The 14,081-nt window shown below is 41.2% G+C and overlaps 1 protein-coding gene across 1 annotated transcript in view; it reads right to left on the reverse strand.

Moving 5' to 3' along the window:
- The window catches only part of SYNM (synemin, intermediate filament protein), a 22,869-nt gene extending 9,425 nt beyond the window's left edge, over nt 1-13,444 (reverse strand). Inside the window, exons 1-2 of the mRNA XM_009321542.1 lie at nt 13,403-13,444; nt 7,687-7,811 (exon numbers count right to left, since the gene is read on the reverse strand). Of these exons, the coding sequence (XP_009319817.1) occupies nt 7,687-7,811; nt 13,403-13,444 (167 nt within the window). The remainder of the gene's footprint in view (nt 1-7,686; nt 7,812-13,402) is intronic.
- Between the last annotated feature and the right edge of the window lie 637 nt (nt 13,445-14,081).

Genomic DNA, 14,081 nt, shown 5'->3' on the forward strand with positions numbered 1-14,081 from the left:
TCCAGCTCTGGAGCCCTCAGCATAAGAAAGACACGGACCTGTTGGAGCGGGTCCAGAAGAGGGCCACGAAAACGATCAGGGGGCTGGAACACCTCTCCCATGAAGAAAGGCTGAGAGAGTTGGGGTTGTTCAGCCTAGAGGAGAGAAGGCTTCGGGGAGACCTTATTGCAGCCTGTCAGTACTTAAAGGGGGCTTCTAAAAAAAGGTGGCGGTGAACTTTTTAGCAGGGCCTGTTGCGACAGGACAAGGGGGAATGGCTTTAAACTAAAGGGGGGTAGATATATACTAGGTATAAGGAAGAAATTTTTGATGCTGAGGATGGTGAAACACTGGCCCAGGTTGCCCAGAGAGGTGGTGGATGCCCCATGCCTGGAAACATTCAAGGTCAGGTTGGACGGGGCTCTGAGCAACCTGATCTAGTTGAAGATGTCCCTGCCCATGGCAGGGGGGCTGGACTAGATGACCTTTAGGGGTCCCTTCCAACCCAAACTATTCTATGATTCTATGTTTTATAAAGAAAAGGCAAAAATGAAAAAAAATATTTGCAAGCAAATAGTCAGCAGCTTTCCTGCTGGTAATACAGTACTAAAGGTTTTATTGCAGTGTGATATATGAGGGAACTGTTACAGCCAGGATTTGTAAGTTCTATCCTTTTCAAATGAAAACTGAAGGAAAGTATGACTTCTACTGTCAAATGCTGGCTAGTGCTGGAGGAAACAACTTACAGTATTAAAGTAACTATTCTTAGTTCTTATTCAATAGGGAATCAACACGACATATTTTACAACAAAGGACTAGGAAAATTCTTTGTGACAGAAACTGCTTGGTTTCTTTTAATGACATCTCTGTTTGTCCCCTCTGTTCCTCAGCCTTCTATTCTTTCTTTTTTTGCAGTGATTCTTTAATAGCTTCCATAGTTCCAGGAAGCCAGCACTCCGCAGGACTATTGTGGTCAAGGCTTCCTCTTATTGACCAACCAAGACATCATGTTAGCTCAGCAGCAATTGATCAGAAATGGACAGGACACCAATTTGCTTACCTTTATGTTATGGAAATTATATCACTACAAACAAATAGCAGAAGCGGGCAACACCTGTTGATAATCTGCTTCATAATTTTGTCTACTACCTATTCTTGGTGTGCTGACGCACAGAATGGAGACTCTTTGAGTTGCCTCTTCTATGCTGATGACACACATTAGCTGTTCTTGGAGACATACCCAGCTGATTGCTTGAGAACACTGGCTATCTCTCCTTTGTGCCAAAATTTGCTCCCTATATAGCATGCACATACAAGGACCACGCTCCCTCAAGACCCATCTGACAGCAGCCACAGGCTCGTTCTATTCCTGCATAAGGTAACTACCCTACATTTTCTCCTTTCTACAGTGGTAGAAAATGCTCCAGAGGTACATTTCCTGCAGACATTAGCACAACTGAAGGGCAAAACATTTTCAGGAGTAATTGCTGTGCATTTCAAATAGGCACACAGCCTACTTTTGTCCTCTTGGGGGGGAAAAAGACTAAGTGCATTGTCTAGAATTACTCAGCTTCTCTAAAAAGTTAAAACAAAATTGTTGACTTCTTCCATATACAAAAAGTAGATATTAGGGGGAGCTTATTCAGTCCTAGAAGTTTTACAGATGGTTATCCAGTAAGACTGCGTTTCAGAATTCCTGATAAATTCTCTAGAAATCTGTGTGTGCTTTCCTTCCCTCCTGTTGTCTATATGCTTGTACTGTCTGACACAAAACATGTCCAGCCATTTAAAAAAAAAAAAAAAAGGCAGTTTGTCCTTTTTCTACTTTTGCAGGGCCACAAGTTATCCACTAAAAAAGTGCTCAACTGCGGCATTCTGGTGCAACAGCCTAAAAATTCTATGGCAGGTTCTTTCAATGTGCAACGGAATGCTATAATCAGTACGTAACTTTGGTGTTTTTATATTCACTTCTACTAGTGAGAAACCCGTTTCATCATTTCCAGTTTTGGAAATGCCAGATGTTTTGCACTGATAACATACAGCTGCGACATGAAAGTTGTCAAGAGTAAGGCTGGAGGATTATGATAGCCAAGGCTTCTGACTCCCTAGGGGGGGAGTTGAAAGCAGTTTAGTATTGTGGTATCAACACATTTGCCGGGCATTTCTGTCAAAATTAACAAAGCAGCCATTTTGTGTAGATTTCACACTTCACATGACTGATCCCTTTGGACATTTTATGCTTCTTTTGGTTTCTGACTGCCTCTAGATTCAGTAGGACAATGCTACATCAGCAAAATATCATTAGTAAGGTTTTATTTGCAATCATGGATTTGCCTAGATTCAGAAGAAAAGCCAGGTTAGAATTACCTAACATATTTACAGGTCACTGTCCCCCTTAAAACAGGCTCAGATGGACAACTTTACTTCTATTTTGTTAGTAAAAAAAACAAAGTAAAAGCAATTTATCTTCCCCCATGTTAAGAGAGACTTTATAGGAATTAGATGACTTCAACACTTCAACATTCTCAAGGCCAAACATCTGATCTGATGAAGCTAGTGAGTGCCAAACAAATTGCTCTGATAGACACGTGCTAGAGAAGCTGGTGGTGACATTGCAGAAACATATCAAGGAGCTGGCAGTGAAAGTGTTAACCATGATGAAGGAAACTAGGAATGTGGGTAGTTTGACTAAGGATTTCTGGCTGCTGTTAAAACAACAGTTGTTCAGTTGCTGCAGCAACGTATGAAGTCACTAAAAATAAGTTCCAAGAGGTAACTGTATATGGCAAAGGGCAACAGCACACAGAAAAGCTGGATCTGAAGTATTACTACTGAAAATACGTTGTATTTGAAAATGAAAGGCAAAGCTTCATGAAACCTCTATAAAGCTGGACAGTGGATCAGTGTTTTACATATTATGAACTGCGTACAGTATGTCCTCAAACTTATCAGATAAGAATACGTTAAACTGACTTTGGCTTAATAAACTAGCATGAGAAACTGTAGTGTAACGTACTGAGCACTGGCTTGGAGGCCAGCAAACTCAGGTTATGTTCCTCAGCTTGACCACAGCTTCAGTTTATGCAAGTCATTTTGCTTCTCTGTTCCTCTGCATCTGTTCCTAATACTAATCATTTAAACTGTAACCTCTTCATAGTGAGGACTGCTTTTGAACTTAATTTAAACTGCCTGAAGAATAGGGTGTTAATCTCCACTGTACGAACTCTTAAGTATTCACAGTAATAACAAAAAACATTCCTCCAAGCAGCACTCTTATAAAAAATAACCATGTCAGCTACTCCCTGGAAATCAGATCCCAAATGACGTATAGACGCATTGTGTTAATACTCAGTTTAAGTGTTGACAGAAAATATTCCAACTGCACCTTTAACTCATCTCATTATTAATGTCATTTATCTAAAGTTAGCAGCGACGTGCTAGTCAGCTTGAAGCCCCGCAGTGTGCTGGATGACAACAGAAATAACTAGTCCATGAAAGCAGGTGGATGAGATAAACTGGTTGGGGCGGGGAGAGAGAAGTTACCAAAAGGATGCAGTGCAAATGTTATCATGGTCATTCACAACAGCATGACTCTGTTTCAACCTCAGAAACTCAAAATCTCAGAGAGGGGCAGTTAGCCAGCAGGCCATAAAAATTAATCCTCTCTATCCTGGGTATTTGGGAAGGAGTTATAAACAAAAACTCTCCGGGAAGTGGAATGGAGGAAGCGTTTTTAGGGGTAAAGGCCACTCCACATCTTTTTTCCATCACGGCACAGGAGGGCAAGGACTGTGTGAAGAACAGCAGGTAACTGACTGCATGTTAAATTCCCTGGTTGCAGAAAACTCAGGATGTTCTCAAAATAAAACAAAACCAGGAATAGGACATATTGGATGGTACAAGTTGTAAACAGGAAATAATGAAACTGACTGAAAAAGCTGTGGTGAGTAGCTGAGGAGGCCTTAATGCTGGTGATGATTTCTTAAGAGGAAGGCATGGAAAGGGTCAGAAGAAGTGTTGATGGAGGAAACCAACCGAAGGAGGATTGGAAAGTATGCCTGACAAGTGTATTAAGAGATCCTGACAATGACCATGACCAAAGAAAAAAAATAAAAAAGCTTTGTAGCCTCTGCTGCTTCAAAATGCACAGTGGTAACCTAGAACAGAACATTTGCATGACACTAGGATTTCAAAGTAAAATCTTTTACCCTTCAACAACAATATATTTTAGAGAGGGCAGAAAAACTACTTAACCTATGGCAGAGGCTCTGGGCAGCCTCTGCTATTTGAAGAGAAGCAGCTTCTGATAGCTGAGGAGAAAGGCTTGATAATAATTCTGATCCTAGGCAGATTTTTTAATCTCCTTTTAAAATTAAGATTCTTACAGAGTGAATAATTCACCACTTCTCTCTGGAAATGAAACTTAAGCATAGCCTAAGTAGTTGGGGTTTTGCAGGGTTCCAAGAACACAGAACAAAACTGCAAGACACTTGGCAAGTATTTACTTCAACACTGGTGAAAAAGGATTGGGAATGAAGATTCCCATGAGGTATAACTTCATAAAGCCAGGTAAGACATATATTTCCCTTCCTGAGTGAGTCTCAGCTCCCAGAGCAGGAAAGGTGAGCAGAATCAGAGAGGAAGTAGACCTGGTCCTTGGGGAAGGGTGTTCCTTGCAACAGTGATCCTTCTTGCCAGTCCAGGAGCAATGTTGACTAACAGAAAGAACTGGCTTTGAAACAGGACCTGTAGGAGTTGTAAAACAAAGAGAAAATACAGGGTGGGAGGTACAAAGAAAGCTCCAAGAAGTAGACCGGATACCACACCCTTAACTTATAATGCCAGGAGGAGAGGAGGTGGCAAGGCCCTCATGGAAACCTCTCAATGGAAAGTTCAGGACGTTGAACTCAGTGTGAATAGGTGCCTTTCGTTTCCAATATGCATAAACAAGGGTATATGCCAGCATCCTTCATGAAAACAAACTGAAGCTGGCTTGACATGCCCTGGTTATCACAGATAAAAAGACCTGGGAGAGGAACAGGATTTGAAAAAGTACATAGATGAGCCATCCAGAATTCTCTTACTAAAGAGCTTACTAACTGGATCCATACCGATTCCCTCCCACAGCAGTGTTGATAAAGGCATACAGTAGGGAAGGCATTATCTTCTTAAGTGAAAGGAGAATAAGAAGAAAAAGGATAAATAGGTAATAGGTGAATATTACCTATTTATAGGTAAGAACAGGTAAAACTGCATAAATGTAAAAACACAAATCAAAACAGTCACTTTTTAGCAGCATTAGATAGCCTGTTTTCTGATCTGTAGCAAGGCCCATTTCTCTGTTTTCATCTGTAGATCTTTTTCAGTAGGTAGATGCTCATTTGTCCACTGAAGTCTGCCTCGCCAAGCAATCAGTGATACAAGTTGCATTCGCTACAATCAGATGAAGAAACCCTACAGGTTAAGGAGGCTTCTTAACTGGACAACAAACACGTGCTGCAGGTGATGCCGAATTGTTCTCCTTTCATTAATGAGGGCAGGGGATCCTTAGACAAACCAGTAATGCTCAGATAATCAGTGATATGACCTCTGGACAAATTCCAGAATTTAATGGGCTTACAAGGTTTTAGAGAGCAGAAGCACTGGTGGTTCAGTTATTAACTAAGAGCATGTCCAAACGACTAAATATCTGGGCATTATCATTCCTACTTCTGGATGAATACTAATCATCGAAGCAATTCTCAAGCTTCTGTTATTGCAGAAGTGCTAATCCCATTTTGCAGATGAATAACCGAGGGAGAAAGTTTAAGTGACAACAGTGAAACTCAACATCAGAGCTAGGATTAAATTTAGAAGAATCATATGTTTTAGCAAAGTTAACAGAATTAACACACACAGATAAGGATCACAACCGGCTACCATTTCCACAATTCCTCTTCCACTAGTAATGCTCCAGACACTACTGGCTTTCCAAGGATCACAGGGATCCCACTCCACCAACAAACATCCAGGTACTGTTGCTCATCAATTGACTGCAAATTACTTGTCCCACATACTGCTTGTGACTTCATCTCATCCAGAAGCCAGCCTTGGTCTGTACCTCATAGTACACAATACTCGAGGCATCTTGAACAGACCGTTTTTGCTCTTTGATGGACTACAGACATCCTTTGCTCATAGTCTGTTATCAAGCTACTCAGAAGTTACTTCTTCAAGCTTCTTATATTTTCAGTTATGCAACTACAATTAAATTTCATATTTATCAGTGGATTGCCTTAGTCTACACATTTCATCCATAACTCAGCTGGTGCCATCTTTATCCAGACTTAGATGCTTATTGGGTCATAGCAATGTTACACGCTTAGAACGCAGCGTTAACGCTTTGGGACACAAAAGCATGTGTCATATATAACTGGTAATGCCACTGTCTGTCTACGCAGGTTGAATATGAATAATGCACACAATATAGACAAGCTAATGACTGAGGCATACTCCTTAAAAAGAGTACGAAAGTAGGCTGACATTAAATTTTTGCAAATTATTACTCAGTAAGAATTGCACATCTCTGTACTTGAAGATCAATATCTCATTGAAATGTATTGAAAATATTGTGCTAGTTGTAAAAAAAAAAACATGGTCTTTACAATAAGGTAGTATCTTCCCCCAGTTCATAGGTTTTGGTTTGTTTTGGTTTTTTTTCCTTCCAAATTGCTTTTATGCCATGTGCCAACTGATACATCATAATTCTTCAGACAGGAGAATTACTCTGGCTTTTCAACCCCACAGCTACTAAGTGGCTAGAGAGGGATACAGTACTGAGGATTCATTAGCAGAGATGTTTGCTGGTATCTCACGCTTGATCCAAACGTGTTTCCATAACAAACCAAGGATGGAGAAAGCCAGGATTTAATCAAACAGACTTTTCTGTTATCTTCCCGCTATCCTACAACTGAAACAAGAATGGGGCACTCACTACTTATATCAATGCTGCAGGTGGACACTAATCGATGTATTTAAACAACAAAATGTGCCATATAAGTTGACAGACGGCAACTACACTACCTCATGTTTTATTGATTGCAATTTAGGGATACTGGCTCCTCAGCTTGTAATCAAATATTGCATCACCAATTCACATCAATTTGATATCAATTTAATCAGAACTAAGAAGCTTTCTTACATATCACTATATTTGTACAAAGTTAATAGGATTCCTATGGATTATATTGGCTTCTCTAACATGTTGTTCTGGGGACAGAGGAATAGAATTAATTACTACCAGAGATAGTTTTGCTCGAGTGATCAAATTCCAGTCACCTCTGCCCTGGCAATTCTTACCAGTGTTAGTAATGAATAACGGTATTTTACTGTTCTTACAGTCTTCCCAGAGATCTCGGACAACTCCACATGTATTAGCAGGCTTCTGAAGGGGTGTTATCTTCCTTTCACAGACAGCACAGTCAAGCACAGCATGGCACGGTGACCCAAGTCACAGAACAAGCCAACAGCGAGCTAAAAACTGATATTAGGGGTCCATTCACTCTACTTAAAAAAACGCAATACATACAAGGAGTCTTGATCTCAGACTCTAAAAGTAGCTGTCTGTATTTTAAATGCCGGAAAGAGGATGAATGAGGCTCCTGTATCTATAAAAAGGGATTTGAATTATCTTCCGATTAGACAATTGAGTGTGACCGCAGTTCTTACCTGTAGGTTTCAATTTCCAGGATGAGGCCTGCTTTCACCTGCAGTAGTTCTTGATAGTCCTTCAGGTAATCTGTGATTGACATGGTCAGGAACTGCTTTTCTTCTTCTAGGGCATCGATTATCCTCTAAACAGAAATACCGATTTTTAGTTTTGAACTAACATCAAAATCTGTACACTTGAATGCCTAATAACTTAAAACTTTTAATTAAAAAAATAATGAGAGAACTATAAATCAGTATGTTCCATCACTTCAAAAACCAGAACGAATCAGCTCTACAACCTCCCCATACACAATCTGAAATACATTGTTACTGAAGCAGAATTTTATGCTAAGATTTCATTTTATGCCTTACTAAGCTAGTTAAATATTTCAGTAAAACCCATTTAGATGCCCCGTACAACAGTTATCAAGTATACATAGCAAAGATAATACACTCCTTTATAAATGTGACTTAAATGGGACTCATTTTCTCATTTTAAGAGCATAGATGTACATGCTTAAACCACACTTGAGATCAGGAATCTCGGCGATTGCTTTCCCATGAGAACCTGGCCTATTTCTCTTTATCAGTATTTTCAGCTCCATAGACGTGTGGGTCCAAATCAGTTTTTGGATTCTAGCACCTGGAGACATTCATAGTGCCTAGAAGGTGAAGGATGAACCTCCAGCAGTTCCTTCAAGCCAAGTTTTCTACAATACTTGGACACCAGCTTCGTAGTCCACCCAGCTTTGTCCTAACTGCTACTCAGAAGATATACAAGGGATTGCTCATTTTCATCTTGACAACTAAATATAACTTTGTACCTTCATAGGTACGTGTGTGTATGGGAGGAGTGTAGTTTATAGACACTCACAAATGACTTGAGAGCAGCAGCACTGATGAGACAGTAGGTAGGGCCTGCCCACCTTTCTTTAAGAAGTTTTGGAAATGGAGAAAGGGACTGATGAGCAGAAAAATACCAAAGTCCAAAATGATCTAAATTTGAACATACTTTGAAATACGAAATAGAAGATTAAATACCGAATAACTGTACACAACAGAAAAAGCAATGAAGACTTATGCAACAGAACATTAATGATTGATTTAGACCAAGACAACTGACTCTCACGCTCTTGAAAAGAACATCGCAGAAAGCAAGTGCTTTAATAATCACTGGTGTTACCTCTCACATGAAGGGCAAATTGCCATCTTCCAGAAAATAAGCCCTCCCGTGATAATTGAGAGGAGCTTGTTCAGTACAGACTCAGAACTAAAAGTATCAGTATTAGCTGTTCGGTGAGGTTCTTAATGGTTTCCTCGCTGTGGATAGAATCTACTAACCCAGACCAATCCTCCTCAGCCGGCAGATTGATGCTAACTGAAATGCTACAGATTATACTTTGTTCTGGGGGCTGGGAGGACAGAAATTAAATCTCAGCAAAGGCCTGATTCTATTTTGTTCACATCACTCTGCGCTATGCAAGGACACTGAACTGTCATTTACAGAGCAAAGTCTCATACACATGTACCACACTGAACAGGAATTCATGACAGCATATTTTAGATTGCATCCTAACAAATGCTTTGCAATATAAACTGGAAAATCAAGACACTGATAGTCTAGTTTTAAAAAATTCAAAATACATCATTTATATGCAGCAAGTGTTCAAGTATCACAGTATGAGCAATAGCATAAAAATGAAGATACAGCAGGGGACTCCCCAGGCTGGTTAATGCCAGTATGCAATGTTAATGCCAATACGCTAGGCAGAAGTAAGGTTTAAGAACTAAGAATATAGTGCCGGCATTTCAAACATTAATAGTCCTTTTTTTTTTTTTTTAAGTAAAAATAAAAAGAAAGCTTTATGAAGGAAGCTGCCTGTATCTTCATATACATGTGGGTATATCTATATAACACATATTAATCTATTTCTTCATTTGCATTTGCAGCTGTTGTAAAATGATTACACTGATGTTTTCTTTGACATGACAAACCTTGCCTACAGTCTTCAGCATACCTAAAACTCCCTTTTTATGGCAGAAGACAAATCATATCTGCGTATCTGAAAAAGCACTATCAACCATCCAACAGCCTCATCCAGGCTGCAATGGAGGTAACATCCTGTATGGTCACACACAGCGGCAAGCAGAACCGCTGACCTTTAGCAGCTCCAAGGCAACAATCCTGTTCAAGAACTGACACAATGGAAAATCCCAAGATGAGAAGCGAAGAAAAGTGCCAGGCCCTGCTTTTGAAAGGAAAAGGCTATCAAGCAAGAACGGACAGGGTGTTGACAGAACCAGAGGAGTTAGCAAAAGGAGCAAAAGACGAAAGACTAGATGTCTATGGGACAAACCCCTAAAGGTGGTAAAAGCTCCGATACAAAACATGAAGCGATTCGGGTGTTTGCTGCCTCCCTGATTAAACATAGAGACTAACCTATACATGTGCATGCATATGTTAAAAAGAGCTTCATAATGCACAGGTCTTGCTCCAGTCCCAGAAGAACCTATACAGGGAATCTGTACGCTGGGCTACAGAGTGCGTGGAGCTCGGAAAGACTGGGGATATTCAGACCTATCCTAAGACATAGGAACTTCAGTCCCTCATCCCCAAGTTCTGCAGTCTGGGTTTGAAAAGCCACCTAGATTCTACCCACTGGATTTGGAGAGCACTCGGGATCCAAAAGTTTGAGTTAAATACAGCGTCCTAATGATTACCATAAGGGGCTACATAACTCGGCCAGCTGTGTAATAGTTCCAAAGGAATTCATCCCAACAGGAGCAGACGTCGTATAGACTGGATGGCAGCCAGCCAGCTGTCTAGCCCTCCAGTCACTGATGCTTAAACATAATGCAGTGGACAATTGGTCTTAAGTCCTGTTTCCAAGTACGCCGAAAAGTACATAAACTGCTTTGGCAAAGTCCAGGAGATTGCAAGCCGATGAACTTGCATTTTGCAAAAGGTAACCTGTATTGTTGCAGCTGTGTTTGCTTCACACGGGACTTTCTTGGAAAGATCTGTTTCTCAACCACATCAAACCCATGCCCCCCCAAATCCCGGTGATGTCCTGCTAGAACTGAGTAACTGAACAGAAGTGATTTTCTCACCCTTCAGATGTTCCTTTCCAGGCAGCAGTGGGAAATTTTAGAAGGGCAGCAGGGGGAAAAGAATTTACTTGGGTTGTCCAAGCTGCACCTACTCAGGGAATAAAGAGGGGTTTCCAGGCTCCAGCCCTTTCCATCTGGTACTATTTACCGATCCCATAGCTCATTCAGTGGCTCCGCAGGGAAGGAACTGACACTCTGCGCTTAGCTGGCTAGAAAGTGGTACACAAAAAAATGCACATGACGTATTGATACTATATGTTCATTTGACAAGATGTTTTCTTCTTCTCTGGAGTTCACAACACTGACGCAGGAACCGATCCTAAACCCACGGTACTAGTGAAAAATTTCTGTCTCTTTTCAAAGCAGCAGGATGAGCCATGGCCATTTTTACATCCAAAAAATACAGGGCTTTCTCAAATCGCTGAGAGTTTTTGCCTAAGTATTGTCACAGCACACAGCTAAAATTATGGAAGTAGGAGACCTACTGAGTTCATCCCTTTAGCACCCAGGACCAGTGAAAATTTTCCAAACAATGTATGATTTACAGCTTGCCTGGTTCAACTAAATTTGTAACTCCAAATACATACTTCTATTTAACACTGCTGAAAGCTTTAGTGAGGATAAGGACAGTGCAGGAGGCACAGATGGACATATAAGGCGACTGCATGATATATGGAAAATATGAATAAATCTAATTGCCACTGCAGCTGCAATGAACAATAATCACTTGACTTAAATCTGTACATGCCTATCATTTCTATGTGTGACACACAATAAATAAGCATGGAACAGATGCTCTTTAAAGAGTAGTTTAAAATCCATGCTGAACATACTTTCACCAATAAAAGAAATAATGAGGGAGGAACAAAAGCTTTGATCGCAAGAACAAAACCTGAAACAGCTGCTTCTACACAGTCTGTAGTTTTTCTTCCTGGATGTGAGCAAAAGATATTTTATTCCGCACGTACAGTAGACTGGCCACTGGAAAAGGCCTTTTTCATTAGAAACCAAACATTTTAAATATGAAACAGTTCAGAAGTTATAAACCTTATGATATCATTTTCACCAGAATTTAAATATTATCTAGATATACATTCAAAGATAAGACAGCTCACATGTTTTCAGGTTGGCTATCAAAGCACTTTTTTCTTCTTGTATTACTAAGACTTGAAGCTATTGTTCCTGTAAAATCCAAAGCACGCCAAATGCTCGTGAGAGTAAAACAGAAGAAGTTTTTCAATACTCCATTTTTGAGTATTGAATCAGGACAATTCAAGTGCATGCATTGATTTTGATTATCTGACTTCTACAACAGGTTGCTCTGTCTCCACTTACTCTTCTGAATAAAATTCTTTAAAAATACAACCAGATACAGAGACAACACACTGGTATAAAAACACCTTGCTGAGTTGGAAGAAAAGAGTTAGGTATCTGAACACACTCATTCTAACTGGCTTTAAAAGAAAAACTTGTAGCATGGATAGTGAGCTATACAAAATGCTCTTATTAAAATATTTAAAGGTTTTCAATTTGAGCAACGATGATCGAAGATCAATGAGATTTTCATTATAAATCCCTAATAACAAATATAGACAGCAAGGAAGACATATTTTGGAAATCAAAGTAACTTTAAATATTAGTAGGCTTATGTACCTTTATATAAACTTATACACCTTAAAAAACTGGGAAAAAATGAAGTGTGTTTTTTTCTTCTTTACATTTTCACCTGGCTTTGACTGACGGATGGATTTAATTAATGAGGGATTTACATAAAACATCTTCTTCTAAAGCTTTGGAAAGGTTTACATACATGATTGGAAGAATGAATTGTCCTGTCAAAAATGAAAATAAAATTAATTTAAAAGTTAAAAGCCTTTCTGATTACTTCTTACATACCCAACCTGCCTCGGTTCACAGCATCTACAAACTATGCAACTTGCAAACAATCTAACAACGTACAAAAACCAGACACACAGCAACAGGTCCCAGTCCTTTCCCAATTGCCAGCATCTCCATAATCTACCACGGCTGTTGGAGACAGTGTGATCATTAGCACACGGGGTTCAGACAAACACCGAGCTCCAGCAGAGTGTTAACGAAAGGTCTAACAACGAACAAAAGAAACGTTGCCCTCAGGAAATCGATCCATGGTCTGGATGGTCTAATACATGCTCTCCACTCTAAATTTGATGCACTGATATTTTGCTGTTCCAGCATTTGCTGATCTGTTCACACGCACAGGGTTATTATACATCGTTATACCAAACGTTATTCTGACAGCAAGCAAATTCCCAGCTACAGATGAGAATATATATACATATATACAGATGCTATAACCCTCTAACACCACCAAACACTGTTATCGAACAGATAACAGTCATCTACATCGTTGAAGTTTTATTTCGAAAAATTCCCACCCTGCTCACTGCCTCTAGCACAGTAACGAGTCTTCCTGCCTTTAAGCAACTAAAAGTTTCCTTAACTACGCTAGGGCCCACAAGCTTTTCTCTAGGCTTAGGCTGCACAGGAGCGTGTGTAAAGCAGGAAGAAAAGTCAGATCACTTCTCTGATCACGACAAGTCAACCCCAAGTCTCAGGCTAGAAGGGAAGCTTCATGTCCCACCGTACAGGGACTCGGTTCATCTGCTCCCAGGGACTGCTCCATGTCCCATGTGCTCATGCCAACCCGAGCCGGAGCCCTGGCAAGCCTGTGCACCAGCTCCATGCTCCTGGGTACTTGCCGAGGGCAGGTTGGTAAGGGAGCACCTGTCACCAGGAAGACGTTCTCAGGGTCACCGTCTCCCTTTTGATCCCCACCCTTCGCACCCAGCTCTCCCCAAACAGAGCAGCGGGTCTCAAAGGGCCTCCCTGCTCCACCCAGAGAAGGGCTCAGCAGCAACCACCTTGGGCCCAGCTTGCTGGACCACCTCCTCTTCCAGCCTGGGGAAATCCTACTGCAGGGAGGCAAAGTGGGGCGAGGAAGCCCTGGCCCAGGCAGGGTCTGAGGGAGCCTTCAGAGGGGTTCAGGCAGTTCCCGCAGCAGACGGAACGGGAGGGACGGGAGTTACTCTAACGGAGCAGAGTGCCAGGGTCGTGGGAAATCGGGCTCACATCTCACGACGGGCCAGAACTTAAGGGCAAAAGCGAGTGGGAGGGCGGAAGGAGACTCAGCGGAGCACCAAAACAAGCATCGGAGGGCGGGAAGGAAGCGGCACGGCTAGAGAGTCGCGGCGAGGAGGGCTGGGAGAGGCCCGGGACCAGGGGGACACCGGCCGGGGGCCGACCCGACGCGGCGGCGGGGC

Source organism: Pygoscelis adeliae, unplaced genomic scaffold (genome assembly GCF_000699105.1).
Source record: "Pygoscelis adeliae isolate BGI_AS28 unplaced genomic scaffold, ASM69910v1 Scaffold13, whole genome shotgun sequence".
NCBI classification, from domain to species: Eukaryota; Metazoa; Chordata; class Aves; order Sphenisciformes; family Spheniscidae; genus Pygoscelis; species Pygoscelis adeliae.